At 36.1% G+C, this 16,946-nt stretch overlaps 1 protein-coding gene across 1 annotated transcript; it reads left to right on the top strand.

The window, feature by feature from the left end:
* The first annotated feature begins 539 nt into the window (after positions 1-539).
* LOC137400197 (selenocysteine-specific elongation factor-like) lies at positions 540-14,585 on the top strand. Its single transcript, XM_068086518.1, is given in 12 exon segments — positions 540-659; positions 1,224-1,401; positions 2,631-2,800; positions 5,491-5,583; positions 6,054-6,236; positions 7,735-7,818; positions 8,592-8,805; positions 9,322-9,425; positions 10,408-10,549; positions 11,402-11,486; positions 13,413-13,540; positions 13,724-14,585. Coding segments are annotated over 12 exon segments (1,665 nt in total). The 3' UTR covers positions 13,888-14,585.
* The last annotated feature ends 2,361 nt before the right edge of the window (positions 14,586-16,946 follow it).

Genomic DNA, 16,946 nt, shown 5'->3' with positions numbered 1-16,946 from the left:
AGTTGTATTAATGTAACGTCATGCATACATCATTATTACACAGTATAAGGATAAATTGTCCCTCGTATGCAGGGAGCTGCGCTGCTCTGCCTGCTTTTCCATCGCGTCTGTTCTTTTATCTGCTTCGTTCTTGTTGGCTCCGCCCACTTGTGGTTTCGCTTCCCGCCGTATGTTTGGTGGCTACGTGACCCGCGTCACTCTGCCTTATTGCCGGCCCACCCTCCGGGCGAGAGGGGGGGAGGCCTGGCCCGGCCTGTCACTTGGCCGTCATGCTGGCGCCGGCTCTGCTCGCGATGCGTTTCCTTCACAATAGTTTAGTAATTCCAGGCTCATTGAACCCGTCTTCATTTTTGCTGCAAAAACCTGCTTTATAAAAAAGTTAAACTCGTCGTCATAATACAGGGTATATATACGCATTGTACGATGTTTCTTTTGGGATGTTCTTAACGCTACTTGCCTGAACTTACTGAATGATCACTTGATTTAAGCATGTGCCTCTACATCAGAACTGGATGAGTATTCTACTTTCACCCACTATCATGTAGGTGATGTTCAATTTCAATGTTGGAGTTCTTGGTCACGTGGACTCTGGTAAAACAAGTTTAGTAAAGGCCCTAAGTACCATTGCTAGTACAGCTGCATTTGACAAAAACCCACAGGTAGGTTCACAGCTTATGAAAGTCTCAATTTGGCTAGAATTATACAAAGTTGAATTGAGTACCGGAATTTCAGTACCGTACACTATTCGACCTAAAATATCACATCAAATTCTGAAATACATAATCTTTGCAAGTAGTCAAATTTGCTAGTGGCATAAAGATGTTTCATTTGCGTTCTCCCATTGGTGAAAGCTGGATGACAAATTGAAAGTGAAGTCATTGTCAAAGTTTGTTATCTTGAAGACACTTGCAGTAATCCCTCATTTTGCGAGATACCAAAAACAGGGAACTGCGACAGATGTCGTTGAGCTGAGATTTATGCATTTTAGTTTTATATTTTTATTATTTTTCTTGATTTATAATGTTTTAATGTATATATTTGCACCCTATGGTTACCGAAGCCCTGAAAGCTAAACCACAAAGTAGCAAAGGATTACTGTACTTAATATTTGCTGTTACAACATGCTTCCATGTTTACTTGCTTGACAGATGAATCAATGTTTTCAGAAATTTCCGATGTAAAGTATTTTCATTGTAGAGTAAATGTAAATGTTTTCATTGTAGAGCAAAGAAAGAGGCATAACATTAGATCTTGGATTCTCCTCTTTCGCTGTTGATTTGCCCGATCACATAAAGTCGTCCATTCCATCATCCAATGATGACTCATTATCAGAGCCTCGAATGCAGGTTACCTTGGTCGACTGTCCTGGTCATGCCTCTTTGATAAGGACTATAATAGGAGGTGAGAAGAGTCCTATGGCCTGGTTCCTACTGGATACAGTTTGAACATTATAAACTTTATTGCTGCATAGCCGTAAGCAAGTTATGTTCATTTATATTCATGTGTGATTTCTTTGATTGCTTCATCTTAGCACGAGTCTAAGTTATCACAAAATAACCAACAAATCAGCGTAAAATTTATTTGGATGAAGGTCACCTTAATCACTTTGTTGTAATTATCGATTTCTTTTTCACAAAACATGCACATACAAAACGCTTACGCGAAACTTACGCCTGCATTGTGTAGATAGTGTTCTCTGTCTAACAGAGAACACATCCACGCAAACAGTATTGTATGATCAACCCAGTTGTGAGAATTAGCTATAGGAGATTTTTTCAAGGGTTTTTTGTGACATTTACATCACTCTCAATTTGCCAGATGCAATCTTTTATGTATGTTATTCTATTTTTGAGCTGTAGATTAGAAAATATAAAAAATTACATAACTAAAATAATGAAACTTCTTTATCTATAATTATATTATATAAAAGGTTTGGAATGTTTAAATTGATTTGAAGTTAGCAAATACATCGTAACGCTACCACAAATATGCTGTCATATTCACATATGGCTGAACAAGGTCTAAAGTTTGACCAATTTATTTGCATCTATATTTAATGTAATAATGTTAACATTAAAATGATTAAATGCTTTTCAGTTGCTCCTCAGTACTACATTTGAATGACATTCAGTATAAATCAGACTCTATTCGCCTTTGTAAATTATAAAGCATCTAAGAAAAACATCTGTCTTCAACGAGAAATACTACTTGGTATTATTACTCAAGGGAATCAAGAGGTTCAATTGTCTTACAGGAATAACAAGTATATACTACTCATTTTGAATACTGGGAAGAATATAGTCACATATATATAGCCATGAAATGGCTATATATATGTGGCTATATGGCTACACGCACGCACACACACATTTATATATATTTATATATATGTGCAGTATCTCTAAAGAAATAATTATTTGGAGTACTTTTCATTGGTAAAAGATCTTGGGTTTCCCGGTTCTGTAGCCAAAATACAACATTAATACACTGACCACAGTTGTTTACGCATTTGATTGACGAGCCTTGTTGCACTTTTCTGGTTCACTGACCAACTTCTGTACTTAGATTTTTCAAGTATTCAAAGCGTTGTGAATATTTAATGAATAATGCTGGTAGCAATGCTATTACAGGCTCACAGATCATAGATATGATGCTCCTAGTGGTAGATGTCGTGAAAGGCATGCAGACTCAGACTGCCGAGTGTCTGGTCATCGGAGAGATCCTCTGTGATAAGCTGATTGTAGTTCTGAACAAGATTGATCTACTTCCTGTTGCTAAAAGGGAAGCATCCGTGGAGAAGGTTGGTGTATAAAACTGTTTTATTCACCTTTTTGTCTATTAATATTATGCAGTCATACTTCGACATACGAGTGTCTCAACTTATGAGAGATTTGAGATGAAGAAACTTCCGAGAAAATTTTTGCCTCGAGGTACGAGACAATTTTGAGATACGAGACGGTTCTCGATGTGGACGCTAGTTGGCTGAGTATGTGAGAGGTTATAAGATTATAAGATTAAAGCTTATTTTTTGGTCTGTGCAAGTAAGTTAAATTTATTTAAGTTATATTTAAAGTTTATATTATGTTAGCGTGACAAAGGTGTAGCATACCGAGCTTGTTGACGTCAGGTCTCTGTCACATCGTCGTTCCCATTTGTCTCGAAGGTAAGAATTCCATGCAGTACTGTACTTAATAATGTTACATTTTAGTGCAGATCATAAGCACTAAATAGGTATTTATTACTTTGTGAGTGTAGGTGGTGAATTAGAACAATTAAAAACGTATTTTCCATCATAATATCTTGTTTTAGGTGGTCCTTTCAGAGGATGGGAACAGATAAATTTGTATTTAGTTATTTTATATAAAAGAATTGCTTTGATGTATGAGAGAATTGACAGTCCCAGAACGTATTGAACTAGCATGTCAAAGTATGACTGCGCAGTCAAACTTCGACTTATGATCATCTGTACATGGGAGGTACATCTACATCTGTACATCTCAACATGATGGTGGAAATATTTGTCTAAAGATACAAAATCTTCAGCGTACTGAATTTTACATTTTTTGAAATATCACAATTCTTTTTAGTAAAACCGTTGATAGAAACTAAAAATAAAGTATAATAGCAATAACAAATATAAATAAATTAATTTACACTAGATTTAGTGTAAGTTTGTGTTGGTTAGTCAAGGAATTTTTCCATCACTTGATGAACGAACTTACAGATTGTCGAGTCTACATTTCCATTTACATGTTTCTAAGATACATTAACAATAAACACTCACTTTTACTAACTATTATTCTATTGATTTAGTCTTTGCATATAATTTACATTTTTAAATTTGGACTTCTATATAGTCATGTGTAACTTGTTGGTTTTAATGTTTTATAAATTACGAGGAGTGTTTATCATTATATATCGAGCTCAGGAGAGATTTAAACAAAACACCATGTCTTATAAAATTTGCTCCAGTATATGATCGTTTTGGCAGAGGAAACAGGTAATGGTTAGGATTAACTTTTTATGTCGAGGCTTGACTATGTATGACTGGTGTACTCTCGCACCTGTACTAATACACTGATCAGCCAATAGACTCAGTCTAGTCTTCTTTTTACAAAGTGCACTTCAGTTTTAGTTTCAAAATGTCTCGTTTGATGTTTATTACGCAGTTATTCAGTGAATCTGGTAAGCAGCATCGTAATAATCGAACCGTTAATCATTTGTGAGTTATAAATTTATCCATATTATTATTGCTCGCTATCCATTGGCCTGTTTTTTGTCCGTCTGTTTGCCTTTTTGCCTCGAAAGACAGAGAATAAAGATTAGCACAATAACTATAAGATGTTATGATGTGGATGGTTAGCTCAGTTGGTTGGGGAGTCAGTCTTGTAAGCTGAATATCATGAGTTTAAACACCATATTGGGCAACATCTTAGTCTTCTCTTTAACTGCATTTACATATTGTTGTGATTGCGTGCAGTTTGAATGGAAGGCTTTGGCAATACAAAATGGAAGGCTTTGACATCCATTTTGCAATTTAATATCGATTTAAATGTCACATTTTATTAACAACAAATCTGTGAGTCCCCTTAAATAAATCTCAAGTAGAGCTAAGTTAAGAAAGAATAAACTACAGTCATATATCTAATCTGTCCAATGAGGACCACTCATTTCAATGAATCAAATATATATAAATTATTTCTCATTCATTAGTTACGAAGGTTTATGAACGGAGAGATCAGTACCTGTCATTCAGTTTGTTGTTCATAGAGGAGCTGTTTTGAGACGACATTCTACTATTATTAGTTATTAGCATTAGATCCGTTTAACTGCAAAGACACTGGCAGCTGTATAATAAAACTTAACCACAGACTAGGTAACAGGTTTTATCAAGGCATGCAAAAAGTAACAGCACAGCTATGATGTCATCATTGACATTTGTAAATCTTAACCATAAGAGGTGTGTCCACTCGTTTGAGCCACGGTTGGAGGATGGAAAAAACATTGAGGGATTTGAACTCGCGCCATTTGGCTCAGCAGCCATACGATCTTACACTTGCATTAATCATCTGCCTATCAGAATAGTAGAATGGTTGGGGCATAGTTACTGTCTGGCACACTATTTCTCAGGACACACAAGACTGTCAGGGCACTAATTTAATGTAAAGTTATCCATCTAGTAGATGATGAACTTTTCATAAAGATAGGTATATCTAATCACTCCCTGCCACAGAAGTCATTTTAGCTGTGCAGAAAGTCGGCTGTCAGCAATTTCCTTGTGTAGTCGACTCCGATGTCTAAAATGGTGGTTGATAGTCTACTGAGTTACACAGATGATAGTCTGATCAGTAGGCTCATTAAATAAAGCCATATTGATAATGAGTAAAAGCAGTCAAACTTTTCACTGTTGTATAACCCTGGCTCATGTTTATCATATATATAATGTTGAGTTGCAATAGAGTTGTGTAATCACTATTGACGTCTATTTAGATGACAAAGAGGATGCTAAAAACCTTGGAGAAGACAAGATTTGCCAACAGTCCTGTGATTCCTGTATCAGCGAACCCTGGGGCAAGTGATCAGGTCGGTTAGATTGTGGTTCTCAGACTATTCATGATTATATTTGAAATCTGTTCATCTGTAGCAGGTTGATTTTACACTTCTTATTTGTTACGCTTCTGGCCAAGTCTCTAATAAATTCTTGTTAGCTTCAGCTTTTTTGGTGACATACTATTTGGCCATTCCTGTGATATTTCTTTGCAAGTTATTTGAGTGACTTCGACATTCGGATTTGCTCTCGTAGAATTCTCTTTCAATGGTGGAGGAAGGTCATCACTACAAACCTTTTTGTATCATTACCACGATTTTGTATGATCATTCATATCATGTCTGCTTCTAATTTTGTCGCATGAATATTTTATATTTTTGTTGCCCTTAGAAGATTTCCTGTCAGATATTTTCGATTCATCAGTAAATTTTCTCATTCAAAGTAATCCATGTGTAGTTCTTATCATGTATTCTCATATCGTGTCTCCCTTCCTCATTTTCCGCAGCCTGATCCAGCCAACAGCATCGGCGTATCACAGCTTATAGAGGAGATATCCTCTCGGAGTTATCTTCCTTCTAGGGATGTAGAGAGCAGCACGATATTCTCCGTCGACCATTGCTTCAGTATTCGAGGCCAAGGCACTGTCATGACCGGTACCATTCTTCAAGGTCGCATCAATGTCAATGATGTATGATGTTTGTTGTTCATCCTTAGTTGGAATCCCTTTTTATAGGCTTTTCAGTACACAGCTATGTTTTTATAGGTTTTCTATTAGTCGACATATACTGTAAAATCTCTAATTGAACGCCACCTCCAATTGACCTCTATTTGAACGCCACCCTGAGAGAAAGGTTGAAAAATAGAGCGCCACTCTCTAATTAAACGCCACCTCCATTTGACCGCCACTTTGACATTATTCGATCTTTACGAGCCTATAATATCAATTGATCAGTAAAAAAGTGTCCACAAAATTGTATTAATAATTAATCGTTTACATCAATGACAATTAATTCTCTTATTGTCCAATTCCCAAGCTTTTCGTTTTTTTTCGTTAAAACTTTTAAAGCGACACAATAGAAATAATTGATAATTGCCTCAGGCTAATAGTAGCTGCTTTTTTAACATGGTCTCGATACTTCGAAGTACATGTACATGTATATAAAAAATGGTTTACGTTTACGATGGTAGATGAACGACTAGTTTTAGGGTGAAGGTTACGTTTAGCGAGCACAACTTTCACACATTACATTTGTGCCAAATGCAATGCGTAAAAGTAATGCTCTGTCAAAAAATTGTTTGGACGCTGATATCGACTGGTTTAGCAGTGCAGAAGAAGAGTTGCAATGAGAAGACATTGTGGAAGATATTGGACAACCAGAAGAAGCTCGTTCCATCGAAAGCAACAATCAGAATGTAGCTGTCCGAGCAAACGATGTAAATATTTTAGTTTTAAAAAATTTAATTTTTGTTTCTGCATGTAATTTAAGTATGGTTTGTTTATGTCACTTGTTCATAAATTTATATTTGTAGTATTTGATCGATTATCATTACATAACTTATAAGTTTGCAGATTTATGGCATGTTATTTGATATCATCTTTGCGGTTATCTTAACACGGCTTACAATTATTCGATGCTCATAACTCCTCTTCTATTGCACGTAAAAAGCTAGTTTTAGCTGTAAGCTGTAGCAAACATATCACTGAGTGCAATGAGCTTTTATTCAACATGGTTAAATATAGATAAAAAAATAAAAATATGCCTTCAAATTTAGAATGAAATGAAAAGTTGAAACCTCTAACAAATTGCAAAGCAAGGCACAGGCTATACTTTCATCACAGATTACTTGCAAGCAATAGATAACAACTGGTAGAAATATCTCTCGGCTTCTCCATGCATATTTCATTAAGAGATCTTTGACAAGTTAGAGGTAAGTTAGCAGATTTATTGAAGCCAAAAGGTTTAACATCACTCCACCGGAAAAAGAGGGCAAAATATAGGCAACATTCGCTTCAACCAAAACAGGGCTAAATTCTGACGAGCCATTCGAAAAATACAATGCTAGCCTAAAGTTGAACGCTCCCTCCAATTGACCACCACTAGAGAGGGAGGGTTGAAAAATAGAGCGCCATGACGTTCAATTCTTTTACCTCTTTATATTTTAAATATCTGTCACTTTTATCGCAGACATTGGAAATACCTCATCTCAAGGTGACAAAGAAGGTCAAATCTATGCAGATGTTTAGGAAACCTGTCAACACTGCTCGGCAGGTGAGTTGTCAAGGCTTCATTATCTCATCATTATCTTTTTCTATGCTCTGCTATCATGCACCTGTGTGCGCAGCTACAATAGCACTATAATCATGATAGTATTACTATTATTTACAGGTGGGCTCATTATCCTCTCATTTTAAAAATGTATTATAGCTTTTCCGTAATGCTAGTTAAAGAAATTAAATGCTGTATAACTTTATACTCTACTTTTTTGGGCCAGTATTCTACCCATAATTCATAGCAGGGTACATATATTGGTGAGCCAACAATTATGGTATCAGATTTAGATTCATAGAATTTTAGTTTGTAGTTTATAAAAACAATCACAAAATAGTCGAGTTGCATCTGTAAGAAACTCTGTAAATTTTAATTACCATCCAAACCTCATCATTTATCTCAGCCAGCTCACTTGCATGCTAACATTTGTTATAAATTTAGTAAGTTTATTTCTTATACAAAGCGTATTTCCATGAGGTTTTGTAATATGGCGTTCTTTAATAAGATTTAAAGACAAACCGTGTGTCCATTAATCTTTGTGATTTGGCATATTTTAATAAAATTTCCCAACAAAGTGCATTTTCATGAAATTTTGTGATATTGTCTCTTTAATAAGATTTAATGATGAAATATATTTTCATAAAATTTCATGCTGTGGCATATTTTAATAAGGTTTTGCGACAAACCATGTTTTCATGAAATTTCACGATCTGGTTCTAGTGATTTTCTAGTGACAAGAAGGCAGCTAATTGCAAAGCTCCTTTTACTTGTAGGGAGATAGACTGGGCATATGTGTGACACAGTTTGACCCCGGTCAGTTTGAGAGGGGTTATGTATGCACCCCATCCACCATGCATCAGGTTCACGCATCTATAGTCTCTCTTCATAGAATTGCCTATTATAAGCAAGCCATCACCAGCAAACACAAGTTTCACATCACTATTGGACATGACACCGTCATGGCAACTCTCCAGCTCTTCTCCACAGGTACATTTATTTACTCTTGTTTACAAACCCATATATATTGACCTGTAAACCAAATTGTTGGCCTGTATTGTCAAAATTTGAATTTTGAGAGAAATTTTTGTTGATATCGTATGTCGAAAAAAATTTCATATGGTGGGGTGAAAAACTTCATGTTCCACATCGTAAGGCGTAGAAAACATGACAGGGACATCATAACCCGGGGGTGCACTGTAAAGTAGTTTGCTTCTTCAGGGCTATTGCTAGCTCAATACTAATTTTCCATGAAGTGTTCAAACTTTGTTTACGGTCTTTGAGTGAAAACAAGCTCAAAATCCCAAATCTATGCCCACATTAGTGAAACTGAGTGGCATGTAGACTGGAGTCAATATATGCACCTGTTGACATGTGTCAAAATACGCTAATGTGAACTGTGTCAACGCAGGGATCTGTAAACTTGAGTCATCATATGCGCCTGCAGGCCTGAGTCAATATATTACTCTTTCTATTAGCTGCATGCAATGCTACTAATCATTCCAGTTGGAGCAGAGAGTACTGAGTTTGATTATAGTAAAGAGTTTCTCTACAAGGAAGAGCTCATTGCTGGTGAATCATCTGATAAGGGAGTCTATGGCCTCCTGGAGGTAAGAAACTTTCACTTAATTTCTAATACAGTCTGGCCTGCAACTGCATACATATCTATTTTTAGTGTAAGTAGTTTTGGATGTGTAAGTGTAAAGGCTTATCGATAACTCAACTTATTCTTGTGAGATGTATTATGCAAGTTATAAGTTTCAAGTTGAAACATTGCATCTGCTCCATGACAATCAATTATTAGGCTACAGTCCAGATCTTTTAACATGTATAGTAAAAGGTACAACTATCAAACTATTTGAGAAACAATTTGGAAATCATACCGTCCATATCTCTTTTTACTAGCAGTACTTCCTTCTTAGAATGTTGATAATTTTAAATAGACCAGTTATAAAGATGAACTTGCGCAAAATTTTGCTGATTTTATCAAAAAGTATCAGTATTTTTTATCATTTACGATTGCTTTTTATGTTTGAGGTGATCTTACTGCCAGAAGGTTTCAAAATTAAAATTGACAAAATTTGGGAGTGGCTAAAACACTCAGAAGAAAACTACATGTGAAATGACTTCACTTGTTGTTATAGTTGATTTTGACGTTCGAGTTGCAGGGTTACGCGTTTCTATTCTGTCGGTCTCTTTGTAACTATAGACATCATAATCACACTTTTGCTTGATCTGAGTGTTTTAACCATTATCCAGTTTTGTCACTTTTAAACTTGAAACATCCTAGCAGTGAGATCGCTTCAAGCATCAAAAACAATCTGAAATGATGGAAAACTACCGATACTTTCTGATAAAATCTACTCAAATCTGTGCAGGCTTATCTTTAACCTCCTGAAGCTCTTACAAATTGTTACAAAAAAGTTAAAAAATGTAACTGCAGCCTTTAGCCAGTTGTAAAAATCAGCTTTCGCTTTTGCTTATTAGTATAAGTTTTGCCAAGTTCTAAATGCTGTCTGGTATTCTTGAGAATTTTTGTATTTTATTTACATGGAGAGCAGGTTGCAAGGTAGTTTGTTTGCTCATCGACAGTTTGAGAAGTCTATAACGTGCACTGGCAATGCCCTCTTCATAGGCAGCAAGTTAGACATGGATGTAAATACTCAATCATGCAGGATTGCTTTCCACGGTCGTCTTCTCAATCCTTTCTACAAGTCTGACTACAGGACCGCAGGTAAATTCTAATTCCTTAACATCTGTGTTGTCATTCACGAAATATGGGAGTCTGTGCCTTTTATAAGGCAAAAACACTCGTTATGAATTAACATCCATTAGGAAAACAAGAGAGGACTTAAGCTCCTCATTTAGTTGAATTAACTAGACTGTTTTCTTTGCATCATTTTGCTTTTTTCATGTTCATCACTCTATTGTTAACATAGACATGGAATTTTAAATATAAACTCTCAGTAACCATAAGCGTTGACAGATCACTACTAGAACTAGTGTAATCATCTCTGCTGTAGATATTGACATAGCCTTAGCGCAACTATAGCTTTTGGTTGCCATAGAACTATTACACACTATTCCTGTTACAAATGTTCATCCTCTGTCTCAGACCTTTTGCAGCTGTTTATCTACTAAAAAACGGCAGCTTTATACATATCGTCAAAAGGCCTTCGAGTTATAGATCTGTTATACTGCGATGATCCTATAAACGCTTCGAATCCAAATGAGAAGAGCATCTGTAATTTTTCGGCCTTGGCTAGCATTTTTTTGGAATTATATTAGCTGCGTGTAATAAAGACGGAGTTGTCTGCTCTACAGGAAAACTTACGCACTTTCGAATGTTGTCTGTGAGGAATATTTAGGACTGGTTCATGGCTTATTGAATTGTTTTATTTAATACTAGTTGAAGTCTAGAATCTTCAATTCTGTAACCTTATTACGAGACATCTCATTCATTTTATTAAATTGATTACAGTAGCAGGTATCTTTTACTTGAGGCTAATAAATACTAATTGACGGCTTCACCTTTTCATCGACTTGTGCTCAGTCTCATCTGTGCCTGTCGTTCTTCTGTCTGCAGCTCTTGGAAACCTCAAGGTTTACAAGACCAAGGAAAGGACAGGGGTAGTTGAGAGGCTTGTGGATGACTATACAGTTATTGGAAGGTACGGTATAACTCTATGATGTTTGGTAGAATACGAGCGAGTAACTCTATGGCTATCTGTGCACAGCTGCAGTGTCCTGTATGAGTTCATTAGGTTTGATATATCTGATAATAGCATTAATGTTGACATTGCGCGGCTCTATGTTATGGCCGGAGGGATTATATTACTCTATGGAAATGGGTTTTACCGGATGGTAAGCTGGGTTTAATTGGGTCTCTCAAGCAGCTTCAATCTTTTTTTACTCTAAAAGTTGAATTTTTGTTGCAAAGCGTATATAAACTATGACCTAGAATAAAAGGTAAGCGCACTACTCGACTCTTATTGGCGATAAATATCGTAAAGGTTCATCTCATGGCTTGACTGGCTGATCACTCAGAATCTGATTTGCTGGTCTACACATTAGTCTTATTCTTTGAGATTCTCTACTTCATGACATCACTTGCTCATTCCTTAGGGAACTTGAAGATTGCTACATTCCGTCTGCTAGTTGCTACTACTATGGCCATGTAAGGCATTACATTATGTACATTTTTATTTGCTTGTTTCAAGTCATATGCATGTACAAAAAACAAACAACAACATTTTCATTTGCTTGAAACAAGCAAATGAAAATGAATGTGATGTGATCATATCTGTACAGCTTGTTATCTTCAACCATTAAAAAATGAAATGTTCATAATTTTGCCTACATAATCAGTCAAAAACATGATTTTACAACTGTTCGGTTTACATATTTGAAATCCAAACGAAATGAGGATAAAGTTGCTACCGTAAGTCTGCCATATAAGTTTTGATTTAAAAACCCTGGTTATGACATGTTATGGCATGTGCCCGCCGTTTAAGTCAATCCCCTTCTCTGGCTCAAGTCGTTTGATTGGAATAGATCAGTCGGCATCAAAGGCGGGTGATGTGTAGCTGAGATAATGGCATGCAAAAACGCCCATGATTGTTTGTACCTTCAGCAATACAATAATTAACAAAAGAATGAGGGAAGATCATTCTAGTGAAAACCTCAAGGCACAAAAAACACTTCATCTTTGTATTAGCCCGTCTCACCAATACCGTGAAGCTGCCACCTCTGATAATACGTATTTATTAGAAAAATGATACCGCGAGACCGTATTCTGTCAGGAATTGTGATTCACGTACCAAAAAATTGATGGATGCACAGTAGTGGATGTGTTGAACGGATTACCGAAGTGTGGGCTTGTAGGCTGATACTGCGAAAAAAAGCATTAAATTAAAAAAAATCGTGTTATTCCCGTTCGAGAATCCTAGTGATGAGAATTTGAATTGGTGAAGAGTGGGACTTTGTGTTTGATCCATATCATGTTGAGTAGGATTACTAGTATTTTACTATTTTATAAATAAATCCCTATATTTCATATCATGTAATTAAGATTTGTGGTGGTTTTGTGAAGTTGAATTTACTAGAATTCAAGTCATGAAAACGTGACCGCCGTATAAGTTGAGGATGGATTTTTAAGTTTGAAATATGGTGTCAAATTTTCTACTTTTACGTCGGAGTTTACGGCACATAGTTTATGGCTATAGACTAAATTCACAATGAGTAACAATCTTGGAAATGAGAATGTTAGTTTTCCAACGAAAGGGTCCAGTTTATTTCATGCACCACTAGACATTCCGTCTGCGTATTGTTAGCGGCTACTATGTAAAGTTTGAAGGCAGCTGTTGTCCTGTACAACATAGAAATTCTAATAGGATTTGTCTCATCCTGCAGTTGCTGTGAGAAAGTAACTCCCACTTTGACAATAAATTGTTCTCACCCGCAAGCAAAATGCTATGTGGAATTCTGAGGCAATGAGCCTGGTGGCATATTCCAATGATCTGACAGAAGCACTCTAGTGCTGTTAACATCTATCGGTTAGTTGTATTTAACCTGCAATGCATTCTGGTCTTTTACAGGAATCTTTTTAAGAAAGAGACGAACATACAAGCATTTGTAGGCTTGATAGTATCTTTAAGTACCGGAGAGGTTGGGGTGATAGATGGGAGTTTCGGTCAGAGTGGCAAGTTCAAAATATCCTTCAAAGGTGAGACACCAAAGTTGTTGATTTTGGCAATAATTAACAAGTGGTAAGATTTGACAATAAGTAGCAGGTAGTCAGATTTGACAATAAGTAGCAAGTGGTCAGGTTTGACAATAAGTAGCAAGTGGTCAGGTTTGACAATCGCATCTCTATTTTTAATTAGCATATGTTTGTATCTAATTGTAGAGCCCTTGGCAGATGAAACAAAGAATATGCTTTCTTCTAAAAAGAAAGGAAAAGCTCATGCTGGCGAAGGGTCGTCCACAGGCCAGCCTGTAGATACTATAGAAATAAAACTAGCTTTTAAAAGATTTATATATGACCATAAGAAAACTATGAGGCAGTCCTGATGGTAGAGAATCATCGATCTTCTATCGCAAACACGCAAGATCAGTAGCAAAGTGGTGAACTGTTCATTCGAGGTGCTTTTACAAGTTGCGTCAACTTGACTTTATCTCCCTTGCATATGTTTATAATTCAGTAAGATGGTAACTATATGCCATCAGTGGTTTATAATCATACATTGTTTATGAAAATAATATATTGTGTAATTTTGCCACTATTGATTGTTAGTTAATTCAAAAACAGATCTTTTGACGATTTCATTATAACATTCTTCAGCAGAAATGTTATGAGAATGTTATAGGGGACCCGTCATCAACGTCGGGCATTGGGGCCAGATTTAGTGTTTTTATATCCTCTTCCTGTTTTATTCCCTAGTGGAAAGCCCTTGTGCAGTAACCTCCCATCTGATCTGAGATTTCAAAAACACAAACCTGGCAGCCTGGAAAATAGACTGCTATGAACTTTTTTCCGTTCTGTTGTCAGTCGGTTGGGCGATATACTGCTAGTAAGTGAAGGTTGCTGGTATTTAAATACATACAGTCCAAATTCTAGCTCGCTCAGTTATGTAAGAAGACTTCATCACATTTTAGGTTATCTCTTAGGTGCTATGACTTTACTCTGAGTGCATATCCATCATCTGCATACCCCTCGAGTGTTGGGTAACGAAAAAAAAGCAATAACGTAACTTCACTTTGAATGGAAAGCATGCTGTTGGCACCCACAAATTTATCTCTAGCTCTCAGAATAGTTCATAAAAATGGGAAGGCTACTTGCAATTGAAAACAAGCAAATACTAGTCTGGAATGCATGTTGGAGTCCTGTTTATTCGTTCAGGGCGACATTGGAGGCTGGGAACCAGTTGCATCTTACAAAATTCAAATTCACAGCCTGACGCAGTTACACCTGGGCTAATTGGCCACCATAGTATCAGAAGAGTTGTCCCACGACCAAATGAGCGGAGCGAAGTGGGAGAGTTTTTATGATAAATGCATGTGCACACAACTTACGAAAATTATTCAACAACAACGTCACAAACCCTCGTTTCGAAATTTCATCAACAAATTTAACCATCGTTTTGTAGAGTCGTTTAAGTATAATAACGATACAAAACACATATAAACCTATTCAAATATATTACCAAGTCTTTGAAAAGTGTCGACAATATCTTCAAAGTTACCCATCTGAACGGATTGTATACAAATAGACAGATTTATTTGGCCGAAAATCATTATTAAAACTTGCTAAGCCTTACTTTTATCAAAGTTAAGACAGGAAATGGAAACGCCGAGCGACAGAGAATAGAACGATTAAGCCGTGCGCATTTCACGAAAAAATAACGTGCACATTTTACCAGTCTATAGCATTGTCGAATTGCCGAAGGTTTCTCTAATTAATGTAAAAGTACTGAAATCGTTTCATTTTTGCGGATTTCAAAGTAACTGACATTTTAGACACTTTTGAGTACTTTGGTATTCTAACTGATGTCCAACGCAGTGTAAGTAAATGAAATGATGATGATTTTTTTTCTAACGATTGTTATGAGATTATTGCAATATTTATAAGTTTGGATGACTACTGAACAATGACCACGTAGTACAGATTCTCTAAAAATCTATATAAATATCATAACTTCTTGATATTGTTAGCTATGATGTTTTGAAAAGCAAACAAAATTATGCATTGGTTTTATATTATTACTATATTAATAATATTGGTTATTCTAATAATATCAGTGCATTTTACTTATAATATTGGCCAATATTGCATTTCTCCTATTGCAGGGGGAGAGATATAATCATATAATCTTTTCCTTTCATTATTGCTATTTGTTGTATATAATAACATCCACACCCAGTACATTACAGCTACCATTGCAGTTATCCTAGTGCACTGCAATGCCATTTGACTGCTAATATTGCATTTCTCAACCATCAGTACCCTTTCTTTTTTTCCAATACCACTTTGGTCGTGGGCTGTATGACAGCGGAATTTCTAGTGTGTATTCTTATTTTATGTGCTTCATCTGCACTGTGACGAACTCTCACAGCGCTCGAGTCTACCATGGTGCTAGTGTACATTATTCATGATAGACTTGTGAGTGAGTAGTATATAGAGAGCAGATCTACACACAAAAGTGACGGATCCAGCGGGGGGATAGAAAAAGGGGGTTGTGAATTAAATTGGCTAGGGGTGTAGATTGAATCGTGTGGAGTTGAATGAGATGTTGGGGTTTGGGGGGAAATTGTGGTGTAGAGTAGGGGGTTGAATTCGAGGGGTTACGGATCCGCTCCTGGCGTAATCGGCGGATTATCTGTGGCTGAGTCATCCGATTAGCGGGGGATGAGTCATCCGATTAAACGCGGATTATCGCGGGATTAGTCGGGGGAATCGTCGCGGATTAGTCGGGCGAATCGTCGCCGATTATCGGTGGAATAGTGGGGGTGAATATCTGGGACATCGAGGGCTGGATGGTTTTCCGGAGTGGATCTCGCGGATTATCGAGGAGAGCGAGAGATTACCTACCGGATGAGTGAGGGGGTTAATATCTGGGACACCGAGGGGTTGATTTTCCGGAGATTGTTATATATTTGAAACATGGAATATATATGAGAAAGTGTTTATGTGCAAAGTGGAGAATGTTATATATTTGAGAACGTTGAATATATATGAGAAAGTGTTTATGTACAAAGTTATTTTTTTTGAAGATTTGATGTTTTTGTAATGTTGAAGCTCTTGAATGGTTAAGAATTTTAAGGATTTTTATTTTCGGTTTTTTTATATATGTTGAATGAAAGATCAGTTTTATTACAAAATTATTCACTTTAAAAGATATATTTATATGTATTATTCATTATTTCCATCATCATTTCGTTTCAATAAAAATAAAATAGTTTATGTTTAACTTGAAATATATGAAATGTACAAGTAGATAAGTCACAATAAAGATAATATAGTATAAATGAAACATTGAATATATATAAGAAAATGTTCATGTACATTCTTTAAAACGAAGTGTACAAGTAGATAAGTCAGAATAAAGATAATATAGTATAAATGAAACATT

Source organism: Watersipora subatra, chromosome 7 (assembly GCF_963576615.1).
Source record: "Watersipora subatra chromosome 7, tzWatSuba1.1, whole genome shotgun sequence".
Lineage (NCBI taxonomy): Eukaryota > Metazoa > Bryozoa > Gymnolaemata > Cheilostomatida > Watersiporidae > Watersipora > Watersipora subatra.
Note: the sequence above shows the minus strand (reverse complement) of the source record. Positions and strands in the feature narration are given on the sequence as shown.